The 13,071-nt window shown below is 41.8% G+C and overlaps 1 protein-coding gene across 1 annotated transcript in view; it reads right to left on the minus strand.

Moving 5' to 3' along the window:
* The window catches only part of MEI1 (meiotic double-stranded break formation protein 1), a 69,646-nt gene that overhangs the window by 21,534 nt on the left and 35,041 nt on the right, over window positions 1-13,071 (minus strand). Inside the window, exons 19-20 of the mRNA XM_046646684.1 lie at window positions 12,899-13,046; window positions 4,387-4,662 (exon numbers count right to left, since the gene is read on the minus strand). Coding sequence (XP_046502640.1) covers window positions 4,387-4,662; window positions 12,899-13,046 — 424 coding nt within the window. The remainder of the gene's footprint in view (window positions 1-4,386; window positions 4,663-12,898; window positions 13,047-13,071) is intronic.

Consider the following 13,071-nt stretch of genomic DNA (forward strand, 5'->3'; position numbering starts at 1 on the left):
GAGATAGGTTTTATCTTTGTCACCCTGTAGGGACTCAGAAAACATCTCTAGAAAGAGAGGATCATGAATGGGAGGGCTAGAGGGAATATCAGTTTATTTCCATCAACACTTTTACTTTACAGAGTATGAGACTGAAGCCCAGAGAGGGCATGATTTGTCCAAGGTCACAAGGCCCAAGGCCAAACCAGCTTCTGGGTCCTGCTCCTTCACCACCGCCACATGGCTGCCTGAATGTCAGAGCTAGTCTCTCAGAAACCTGAGTTAGTAAATTTTAAAGGTCCAAAAGGAAGGGCCTACTCGGCCTTTGGTGGCCATGGTGAATGCCTGGAGAAGGTGTGCACCCCACCACAGGCGTCAGTGGGAAGGCTCTGGTGGAACACAGCCCACTCTGCAGTCTCTCCTGCCTACAGCTGTCCAGAACCTCTGGGACTAGACTCACCGGGGTGATGTGGCCAAGCAGGGAACAAAGAGAGCTTCTGTGATATCACTGTTCTTCACATCTAAAGAACCTACATGAAAGACCACCTGCTGATAAGAGTGGCAATTAACAGCTTTGTTTTCAGCTGTTAATTACCCACAGCAAAAACAGAAATTGGTACCAACACATATTTTTAGACTCTTCTCCTCCTGTGGCTAGAAGCTGGGGAGAAATGGTAGGAATTACATATACTAACAGACAATAAAGCTGTTCCTCACCAATCTTTTTTACCACTGATATTTCTAGGACCTAATTTCAGTGAAAAACTCATTAATTTTAGGTTCCAGTCATGGTCATGACCCTTATTAGCTATATGACCTTGGGCAATTCAATAAGTTTCTCTGAGATTAACATTGTTTATCTGGTTCAGAGTCAGTCAAAAATTGGGGAATGATAGCCTACTGTATATAACATATCAAGAGTCTTCCTACATATTCTATGATTTATCCTTACGTTATCTCTATTTTACATGTGAGGAAACTGAAGCTCAGAGAATCCTTCACCTTCCTGGATCTCAATGCAGCATCCAGTCCTAAGGGCAGCTCCTTCCTGTTGAGCTCTACCTGGTGAAGCACAAGGCTCCTCTCTGCCCTGTCCCCATTCCTCCATGAAGGAGGGGTGATGAGGGTGGTGTACATTCAAGAACAAGAACTGGGTCACCACAACAAAGGGTGGGGCACCTGCTCCAGCTTGCCAGGGGCAAGGACTCTAAGGATTTGGTCTCCTGAGATTCATTTTCTCTTTGGCTTGTTTCTTTTAAGTATTTATGTCCTTTGAAGCTAGTGGCCTAGCATAGCCTTCAGCTAGGGAGGGGCTTCCACCCTAGGGAGATCCAGACTGAGAAAGGGAACTTGTGAGAGGAAGATAATGAACTCCATTTTAGACAGAAATGCTAAATAGATGGTTAGCTTTATGGGTGTGCAGCTCAGGAGACAGGTCAGGGATGGGGGCAGAAATTTGAGTCATCAGCATACGGCAAGAGGCAACTGAAGCCATGGGAATGAATGAGACAACCCAGGGAGAATGCACTGAGTGAAGAGAGCCTAGGACAAAATCTTGAGGAACATTAACTTTCAAGCGCTAGCAGGGAGAAAACTACGAAAGAGACTGGGAAGGATCAAGAGAGGTAGGAGAAAAACTAAGAGAGCTGGTATTACTGAAGCCAAGAGTGAGTCAATAAAAAGGAAGTGGACAACCATCAAATACTAACAGGTCATATAAGGTGAGAACCAAAAAGTCCACTGCAATTAGCCACAAGGACATCACTGCTGATCCTGGTGAGAGTTATTTCAGGTAGCAATGGGGGCAGAAGCCAATGGGTGGAGGAATGAGTAAGACATGATGATTTTGAAAGCAGCAAACTACTTCTAGGAGTTTGGCTGTAAAGGGAAGGACGTGAGAGTGGAAAGGGTTGGGAGGGCAGGGACCAGTGAGTCTGGGTATGGGTCGAAGACATCCAGAGAAACCAGGAGCAAGTCTAGAGGAGCCTAGACTCTCCTAGCACTCCACAGCCTAGTGTCATGACCTGAGACTTTTTTCTAGCCTCATCATTCTTTGATTCTCTCCCTGCAGTGACGCTTCATTAAGTCCCTACAAGAAGAAAGATGTGAAACAAGCATCTATGATTTCCTCAAGGGCAAGGACCAACCATATCTGAATTCTCTTTGAATTCCCAATGCCTAGTGCCTAGTAAGTACCAAATAAATGTATGATCAATGAAAAAGTGAGTGAATTCAAGGCTTCTAAAAATCTGTTCCTCCCTATCTTTCTCCGACCTCATCTCCTATGATGTCCATCCTCCAAGCTCCAAAACCACACCAGACCATTCGTGGTCCCTGAATTACAGTAAGCACTTTCATGCTGCTGTACTGGCCTGGCAGGATCCTCCTCCAGCCGTCTGACTTGTCAAGTCCTTTGAGGATCAGCATATATGATATCTTTCTGCCCTCCCTGCCACCCAAGTACTCTGCCTGATCTTTACTGCCACACTGTCAGTACAGTTGTGGTTTGCTGTATCTAATTGCCTCACTGTCCTGTGGGGCAGGGACTAGGTCCAGTTCTTCCCTATACCCCCAGTGTTCACACACACAGCTCTCCCATTAGATGGAACAGTGGATCAGGGTTGGTTTCTTCTTTGTTCTGACAGTCAGCTTTGTTTACTGGAAAGAACGTTAGACAGGGAGTCAAAATCTGGGTTTTAATCTCAACTCTTGTGACCTTGGCAAATCTCTCTAAACCTATTTCTTCATTTGTTTAAAAAGAAAAAAAAAGATACCATCATTAGTATCTCTCTCAAAAGATCTGAATTCATTTTTTTTGAGAGAGACTTAGATCCAGATCCCTAATTCAATGGGTCAGCAAATATTTTAAGTACCTACTATGTGTGAAGAACTGACCCTGAATACTTCATCTGGCAAAGAAAATCCAACATCTTAGGTCTGTCCATTGCTGCTTTCCCTGGAGTCCCATCTTGCCTTCTTCCCCTATGCACTAATGCTTTATTTTTAACCCATTCCTTCTCCTTCTCTCAAGGAAGAATTTGAGCCAAAGCATCAGTGTGGCCCCGATCAAGCCAACACATGTGCAACCTCACAAAAAGACAGATCTCAGGGATGGAGGTGAAGATTTAAGTCTGAGTGGAGAGTGAGTGAGTGTGTGTGTGTGTGTGTGTAAGTGTGAATGCAGACAGATGTAGGCACGTAAGGGCGTGAGAAATATAATGCAAGTGTTATTTCCACCATAGTCAAACCAATAAAGTCAGGGAATCATGTTTGTTGATGATAAGAACGTCATCTCTATCAGGCTGTGTCATTCTTCCTGGACAAGGGAAGGCCAAATAGGTGAACTGGCATTGAAGGCAGAGGTTCTAAACCAAGTGTCTCCCACGCTGGCGTGCTGCAATTAGTTTGGGACCTGCCACTAGTAATTGCTCACTAAATACAAAGTGTCAAATGTACAAATAATTTTCTTTTTTAAAAATATATAAATCACAGCAGTTACTTCTACAGTAATGTCACCCTCATTAATTTCTTTTCCAATGTGCTTTCTTGAGTGGAAGGAAAAAAGGTGGAGTTAAAGTCAGTGTATTAGCAACTGCAGACAACAGGCAGCCTACTTATCTAACTGATGTACCTGATAAGAATTACAGGGGCCGGCCCTGTGGTGCAGCGGTTAAGTGCGCACGTTCCACTTCGGCGGCCTGGGGTTCACCAGTTCGGATCCCAGGTGCAGACATGGCACCGCTTGGCACGCCATGCTGTGGTATGCATCCCACATATAAAATGGAGGAAGATGGGCACAGATGTTAGCTCAGAGCCAGTCTTCCTCAGCAAAAGGAGGACAATTGGCAGTGGTTAACTCAGGGCTAATCTTCCTCAAAAAAAAAGAAAGAAAGAAAGAAAAAAGAATTACAGAGATGTATTACTTCATAATAAAGCACTGGGGTTTCTAACAGTTCTGGGTATGCCCAAGGAACTGTGTTTCACATGTACCATTATCATGCGAGTCATGGCAGAAAAAAGGCTGAGTCCCTCTGCAAGCAGACATCTCCATCTACATGCCCCAGGGGTCTCCTTTGACCTTAAACCCCTAGCCAAATCTACCTTGAGAGAAGACAGGGAGGTCAGAGGGAATGGTAACTGAGATCAGCATTTCATAGTTATAACCCCTGGAGAGTAGAAAGGAACATATCTCTCAGTGAGCAGACCTCCATCAGACTTAGGACAGGGTATAGATTTACAGAAACCAGGCATCTGCCAGCCAAAAGGACCTCCTACTCACACGGAAACAGCAATAATTCCAGAGGTGACCAGAAGCATCTGCTGATGCCTCCTGACCTCAGTAAACCAGCTCCCAGAGACAGAGGGCCCACCATCTCTGAACGCAGAAATGAGCAAGTGATCACCTACTAGCAAAATAAGCAGGATGCTGGGGCTGCTTCTGAGTATGTGGAACAGGGCTGCTAAGCTGGCAGGAAGTGTGGGCTGCCCAGCAGAGGGGAGATCATCCAGCTCCTCGTAGCTGCTGTCTTCCCAGGAGAACCAAAGTTCCAGGACACGGTGCCCAAACCTACTCATCAGCTCTGGATACAACAGGAAGAACCTGAGCAGGAGGGGGTGGTGGGCGTAGACTAGGTGCAGGTCCGGAATGCCCTCTAGGAATTTTCTGATGGCACTGACCACAGCCTGGAGGCAAAGAAAGAAAGAGGCTAAATATACCTTGCAGAGGACCCAAGAGACCCCAACAAACATAGCCAAGACGTGACTGGGAAAAATGTACTGGCATTTGAGTACTCTAGGACATCTTCACTGGGTCATCCCAGCACCCTCTTCTGAGAAGAAAACCCCACTGTGCTTACCTTACGACAGTGCTTCTCAACTAGGGGTGATTTTGCTCCCCAGGGACATTTAGAAATGTCTAGAGATATTTTTGATTGTCTTGATTGGGGACATGCTACCAGCATCTAGTGGGAAGAGAGCAGGGATGTCCTAAATATCCTACAATACTCAGGACAGCCTCCCACAGGAAAGAATTATGCTATACAAAAGGTTAATAGTGCTGACACTGAGAAAGCCAGCTCTATAATGATACTTACCACAGTGTGTTGTACTTGTCAGCATATGTGTCTACCTCCCACACTAGACTTGAGCTGTCTGAGGGCAGGGACTGTGGCAGATTAATCTCTGCACTTGGCATAGGGCCTGGCACAGAGGGGGCAAAGGTATGTTGAATCATTTATTAACCTTCAAAAACCTATGTCTTCCCATTGCACATATAACACAGCTCAAATTCCTTAATATGTTACTCCAAAAGTTTTATAGTTTATAGTTGTGGCTCTTTTATTTAGGCCTTTGATCCATTTTGAGTTAATTTCTGTGTATAATATGAGGTAAGGGTCCAACTTCATTCTTTTGCATGTGGATATCCAGTTGTTCCAGCACCATTTGTTAAAAAGAGTATTCTTGGGTGCAGCCTCGCGGCCAAGGGGTTAAGTTTGCGTGCTCCGCTTCAGCGGCCCAGGGTTTTGCCGGTTCAGATCCTGGGCGCAGACATGGCACCACTCGTCAGGCCACTCTGAGGCAGCATCCCACATGGCACAACCAGAGGCACGCACAACTGGAATGTACAACTATGTACTGGGGGTGCTTTGGGGAGAAGAAGGAAAAAAAAAAGATTGGCAACAGTTGCTAGCTCAGGTGCCAATCTTTAAAAAAAAAAAAGAAACTATTCTTTCTCTATTAAATTGTCCTGGCATCCTTATCAAAAATCAATTGACCATAAATATATGAGTTTACTTTTGGACTCTCAATTCTATTCTATTGATCTAGATGTCGATCCTTATGCCAGAACCACACCGTCTTGATTACTGTAGCTTTGTAGTAAGTTTTGAAATCAAGAAGTATGAGTCCTACAACTTTGTTCTCTTTCAAGATTATTTTGGCTATTTTGGGTCCCCTACATTTTCATGCAAATTTTAGGATCAGCTTGTCCATTTCTGGAAAAAAAAAAAGGTAACTTGGATTTTGATTGGGATTGTGTCGAATCTACAGATCAATTTGGGGAGTACTGCCATCTGAACACTATTAAGTCTGTTTCCCTAGTTTTATTGAGATATAATTGACATATATCATTGTATAAGTTTAAAGTATATAACATAATGATCTGACATATGTATACATTGTGAAATGATTAATACAATAAGTTTAGTCAATATCCATTACCACACATAGTTACAAAATGTTTTTTCTTTGTGACAAGAACTTTTAAGATCTACTCCTTAGTGACTTTGAAATATACACAACAGTATTGTTAGCTATAGTCATCATATTGTACATTACATCCCCAAAACTTATTTATCTTATAACTGGCTATTAAGTCTCCTGATTCACGAACACAGGATGTCTTTCTATTTATTTAGGTCTTTAATTTCTTTTAACAGTGTTTTGTAATTTTCATTGTGCAAGTCCTTGCACTTTTGTTAAACTTATACCTGTGTATTTTATTTATTGATGCTATTGTAAATGGAATTTTTAAATTTTTTTTTATTTTTTATTTTCTTGCTGAGGAAGATTCGCCCTGAGCTAACATCTATGCCAATCTTCCTCTATTTTGAATGTGGGCTGCTGCCACAGCATGGCCACTGATGAATGGTGTAGGTCTGCTCCTGGGAACTGAACCTGAGTTGCCAAAGTGGAGCATGCCAAACTTAACCATTAGACCATGGGGCTGGCCTCTTAATTTCATTTTTGAGCATGTTATTAAAGACATAAGTCTACCTTTCCAGCTTCTCTCCACTATCTCTCATATGACTTAGAGAAGGCACCTAGGCTTCCTTCCTTGAATGGATAGACTAGGTAACTTACCAACTCTGTATCTTAAATCTTGCTCTACTCTCAGCCTGAAAATTCTCCCTTTACCACCTCTGTCTCCTTCATGAAGCCTCTCCTGATGCAACAATAAGATACAATCTCTTTCCCCATGTATTTCTATAGCTCTTGATCAGGTCTCCTGCTCCAGGAGAGCACTCATTGCTGTTGTTGCCTGCCTTATAGGAGATCTTTTTGTCTCTCCTGCCAAAATGGTGCTCCCTGAGGGCAGAGAATTTGTGTGATTCCCCCTAACCCTGACAGGGCCCCATATAGCACCTGGCACACATCAAGTGGTCAAGCCACATTGGTTGAGTTGCTAAAATGTTGAGAAGCAAATAAACAATCACGTGCACTGAGTAGCGTTCAAGGGTTTAGGAAATGCTGATCAAATTGGAGACAAGTTACTAAAAAGAGCTTCCAGGAATAGGTAGGACCTGACACTCTGAAATGTCTATTCCCCCAGAGACACCCACATTCCAGCTATTGTAGGGTCCTCACACACACATCCAGACGCACACCAACCCATCTTCTGTACTGCTTCCTATAGAGGCTTAAGGACTAGGAGAGTCATAAAGGATCTCAGAGATGACTCTGGCTTCTCCTCTTCACTTCTAGATGGCATGCCCAAAGCCCAGAAAGGGAAGGAGACTCCCTCAGGGGTGCCCAAAACATTAGTGCAGAATCAGAATATAGATCCAGGAGTCCTGCCTTTCAGTGCAGTGCATGTTTATAAGGTCATCCTGCTGCCACACAAAGAGTACTCACAAGTTGATGGCATCAAGGAAGTCTTCTCATAGAAAATACTGCACAGAGAAGGGAAGGTCAGAGACAGAGGCAAAGGAAAGACCCAGGAGCCAGGAGGCAAATCTTCTGAGGAAGAGGTCCAAAAACCTCCTTAATGTGTCCCTTACAGCACCACTCACCTTAGGCAATCCCATTGCCCACCAAGGCCTTGATGACTTCCTGAAGGGTGCTCCTCTCTGCACAACTCCTCAGCTCTGCCAGGCTGACCAGAACAAAGAGTTTCCCTGTCTCCAAAAGATTCATGGGCTATGTTCTGCCCTCTAACCTCTCTTTCACCTCTCTCCTAACCTTTCTTTTCACTCCATTCAGAACAACTTCCTAATGAACTAGGGCACCATGAATCTACATGCATAATTCTCAAAAATAATGTTGAGTACAATGAATCAATAAATAAATGAGAAAGAAACAAAAGCTCTTCCTAACAGTAGAATTCCAACTAAAAAATACAGAAGGATGGAGTCAGAAAATCACCATTTTGCAACTTCATTCCAGCTTGATTCAGCCAGTAATCATCATTGTATGCTAAAACTAGTGGGAGAAAGTTTGATGAGGAGCAGGATATATAAACAGTCGCAAACAATCTTCCAACTAGATCATTATTAATTACAAAGAAAAACATATCGTCACAGTGGAAAAATCTAGCAATATCACATATTCAACATAAACATCACCGATAATAGGAAAAACCATCACCATATGCCTCCTGAGGACACATCAATTGTGTAGTATTCTTACCCAAAATGCATAACCTAAATCTAATAATGAAGATACATCAGAAAAACCCAAACAGAAATTAACATAGGAGGTGCAAGACTTGCACAATGAAAACTACAAAACATTTCTGAAAAAAGTTAAAGAAGACATAAATAATGGAAAGACATTCCACGTTCATGAGTCAAAGACTTAATATTGTAAAAATGTCAATACTACCCATTTATTCCTCAGATTTAATGTATTCTACAGATTAATGTAATTATTCTACAGATTTAATGTAATCCCTACCAAAATCCCAATGACTTTTTTGCAGAAATAGAAAAACCCATCCTAAAATTCATATGGAATCTCAAGGGACCCGGAATAGCCAAAACAATCTTGAAAAAGAACAAAGCTGGAGGACTCAAACTTCCTAATTTCAAACCTCACTACAAAGCTACAGTGACCACCACAGTGTGATACTGCCATAAAGACAGACACATAGACCAATGGAATAGAATAGAGAATCCAGAAATAAACCCTTGTATATATGGCCAAACAATTTTCAACAAGAATGCCAAGACCATTCAATGGGGAAAAGACAGTCTTTTAAAAAAATCCATCATCCAGCCTCCCATCATATGCTGGGTGCTGGAAAAACTGGATATCCACATGCAAAAGACTGAAGTTGGACTCTTACCTAACACCATGTATAAAACTTAACTCAGAACAGATCCCAACCTAAATGTAAATCTAAAACTATAAAACTGTTAGAAGAAAACATAGGGCAAAAGCTTCATGACATTGGATTTGGCAACGATCTCTTGGATATGACACCAAGGCACAGGCAACAAAAGAAAGAATAGACAATTTAGACTTTAGGAAAATTTAAAAGTTTTGTGCATCAAAAGATGCTTTCAATAGAGTAAAAAGGCAACTCACAGAATGGGAGAAATCATTTGCAAATCATATACTTAATAATGGATTAATATCCAGAATATACAGAGAACTCCCAAAACTCAAAGCAACCAAAAAAACCAAACAACCTGATTCAAAAATGGGCAAAGGACTTGAATAAACATTTCTCCAAAGATGATACACACATGGACAAGAAACACATGAAAAGATATTTGACATCTCTAATCATTAGGAAAATGCAAACTAAAACTATGAGATAAAAACTTCACATCCATTAGGATGGCTAGTATCAAAAGAACAGAAAATAATAAGTGTTGACGAGGATGTGGCGATATTGGAACTCTTGTGCACTGGTGGTGGCAATGTAAAATGGTACCGTCACTGTGGAAAATAGCATGGCATTTCCTCAAAAAATTAAAAATAGAACTACAATGCGATCCAGAATTCCACCTCTGGGTATATACCCAATAGAACTGAAAGCAGAGTCTCAAAGAGATATTTGTACACCCATGTTCATAGCAGCATTATTCACAATAGCTAAAAGATGGAAGTAATCCAAATGTCCATTGATAGATGAAGGGATAAGCCAAATGTTGTATATACATACAATGGAATATTATTCAGCCTAAAAAAGGAAGGAAATTCTGACACATGCTACAAGATGGATGAACCTTGAGGACATTATGTTAAGTGAAATAAGCCAGTCACAAAAAGACAAATATTGTGTGATTTCACCTATAAGAGATACTTGGAGTAGTCAAAATTCTTGGGACAGAAAGCAGAATGGTGCTTGCCAGGGCTGGGAGGAGACAGGAATGGGGAGTTACTGTTTAATGGATACAGAGTTTCAGTTTTGCAAGATGAAAAGAGTTCTGGAGATGGATGGTGGTGACGGTTGTACAACAATGTTAATGTACTTAATACCACTGAACTGCACACTAAAAATGATTTAGATGTTAAATTTATTTGTGTATTTTACAACAAAAAAAGGATAAAGAAAGAAAGAAAAATAAAATTGAATTAAAAAATCAAGTTGTGACTATGTTGCCATTTATATATTTATATAAAATTTTAAAACATGGAAAACAATGTTATATATCATTTATAGATGCACACCTAAGAGGGGAAGCCTGGAGTTCCCTCAGCTACCTTTCAAGTTTCCACACCACCACTGGTAGATGTGAAGAGAAGGCCCCCAAAATCCAGCCTTCCCACCACTTATTAGTCTTGAAGCCATCAAGATTATTCCTGTTGTGTCCTTCTCTCCTGTTTACATTAGTGACCTCAGGAAGCCCAGAACTTACAGGTTATTCCTATATGGCTCAGAGCATGTCTTTGTTTGTTTCCATCTCTCACACTTAGCCAGCTCCCAAAACCCTTCCCCTGTCCCCTCTAGAACTCACTCATAGTTCCTTATTTCCTGTACCTCTTCTTTGAATAGTCCCTTCACTTTGTTGCTTTGACTCTCTGAAAGACCTGTTTTGCCTACAATCTCTTGAGTGGGGACTATTTTCACTCCCACCTCCCTAATTCCAAAACCTTGGCCTCTAAATTCTCTGACTTCCTCCCTTCTAATCTCCTCCACCTACCTCAGCCATTCATGCCCATAGTCATGCCCCTAATTCTTGTCATTACCAAGAACTGTGCCCTCCCCAATAATCCCAATTTCAAGCATCCCACTTTTACTACCATCTCTCCTATCTTTCCAGCTTACTCCCTCTATTATGTCAATCCAACGATTCTTTGACCCCCATCAGAATCAAAATCTTTGGACATATCTTTTTATTCTCTCTTATTCTCACACCTCACACTGATCCATCAAGAGATCCATTGGCTCCAGCTTCAAAATACATTCAGAAGCTGACACTTTTCACCACTTCCTCTACTATCTCTTGCCTACATTACTGCTGTAGCCTCCTAACTGGTTTCTGTACTTCCACCCTTGTACCCCTTTGGTCTATCGTCCTAGCAGCCAGAGTGATCTTATTAATTCAGCTATGAATTAAACCTTGGGACTGTATGAAATCATCAAAGCAATAAGTTTAGAGAGAAAAGAAAAGCAATTAAAGACTGAGCCCTGGGGCACTGCAACTCTTAGAAGTGAGGGAGATAAGAGAGAACCAGCAAAGGACACTGACACAGAGCAGCCAACCAGGTAGGATGAAAACCAAGAGAACAGCCATTCTAGAGCCAAGTAAAGGCAGTGCCTCAAAGAAAAGAGATACTGTTGATAGGTCAAGTAAGATGATGACTAAATACTGACTATTGGCTTTAGCCACACTGTTGGTGACTTTGATAAGTGCATTTTCAGAAATGTGGTAAGTGTGAAAGCCTAACTGGGGTAAGTTCAAGAGAGAATGAGAAAGCAGGAAATGCCAAACAAGCCTGAAGTATCTTGTCAGACTAGAAAGCCCAAACTCTGTCAAAAGGTTGTGTGAAGAGGACTGAGGAGCTACCCTGAATAGGCTCCCACAGGCCAAAGATAGGACAATTTGAGCCTTGAAGAGATAATAACTACAGTGGATTAAAACATATCAAAAATTTTTAAATCCATGAGTTCATAATGATCTAAAAAAATCTCTTGGTCACCTTTGGAGAATGCTAGGCAACCAACTCGTGTTTTTGAAAACTGGTAATTAAAGGGAAAGAATCAAACTTTCAACCTATGCTTCCTATACAATGTACTGCTCAGTGTAACCGATAGTTGATGAGAAGTTTCTTTTTATACTAGTATTCCAGTTAGTAAACAAAGAGAGAATGACAGAATTAGGATATTATTTTGCAATCCCTAATGAATTAATGGATCTAGGCAATGATCACCAATGGCTGCTAATACCACAAAAAGAGAGACAATGGGACATTGTATACCAAGGTCTGTCTTACTCGAAAATTCATGCACTTCCACTATATCTTCCAGCTTCCATTCAAATTAAACCAGGTCTGCTTACATCACATGTGCCCCAACAGTAATCAAAAAGAGGCACAATTAATAATCAGTGAAAGAATACCCTTAGGTTGAGGCTCAAGGGTCCACATCTAAGGAATAGAAGCAATCGTCAATGAAAAAGGTAAGAGATTCAGTGATGAATCAGACATAGTTCTTGATCCCCAAGTTTATAAAGAAGCTGGAGAGAGAAAGCTTGTACACACAGAACCACCATCAAAACAATACAAGATCAGCCTGATTAACAACGAATCTGGGTCCCAGCAACCCATTTTGTTTGATAAACCGTTACCCGAAGGAGGTAACTCACACCCCTCTCCTCCTGCACAAACCAGAGGTGATACTAAGAGCCTTGGGATTTGGTCAAGTCTGAGTTGGAGTCCTGGTTCCTCCAACAATTCACTGTGTGAAGTAGAGAAGTTACTTTAACCCAAGGCTTGATTTTCTTATCTGTAGAATGCAAATAATAATCTCCACCTCCCAGGACTGTTGAGAGAATTAGGTAAGTTACGTAGGCTCTGTATATCCAGCACCCTACCTCCCTCTACTCCCCCAACTTTCTCCCTCCCTCTCTCTCTCTCTCTCTCTCTGCCACCCACCTTCTTTATACATATATCATCAGGTATCCCAAGGAACCATAATGTAAAGAGGTGCAGGAGGAGGAGGAAGAGCCCCAGGCTTTTTGGTCCATACCTCATCTAGTGCACTGTCTTTATCTTGGCAAACTGCAAGCAGATAGATGGAGGCTCTGAAGACCACCAGTGGAGGCTGCTCACCCTGGTCCTGCAGAGACAGGAGGAAGCTTTGCACAGCCACAAATAACTCTGCCTCTGAGACAAACCTGTCAACCAAGGAGAATGAGTGAG

Source organism: Equus quagga, chromosome 19 (genome assembly GCF_021613505.1).
Source record: "Equus quagga isolate Etosha38 chromosome 19, UCLA_HA_Equagga_1.0, whole genome shotgun sequence".
Taxonomy (NCBI): domain Eukaryota; kingdom Metazoa; phylum Chordata; class Mammalia; order Perissodactyla; family Equidae; genus Equus; species Equus quagga.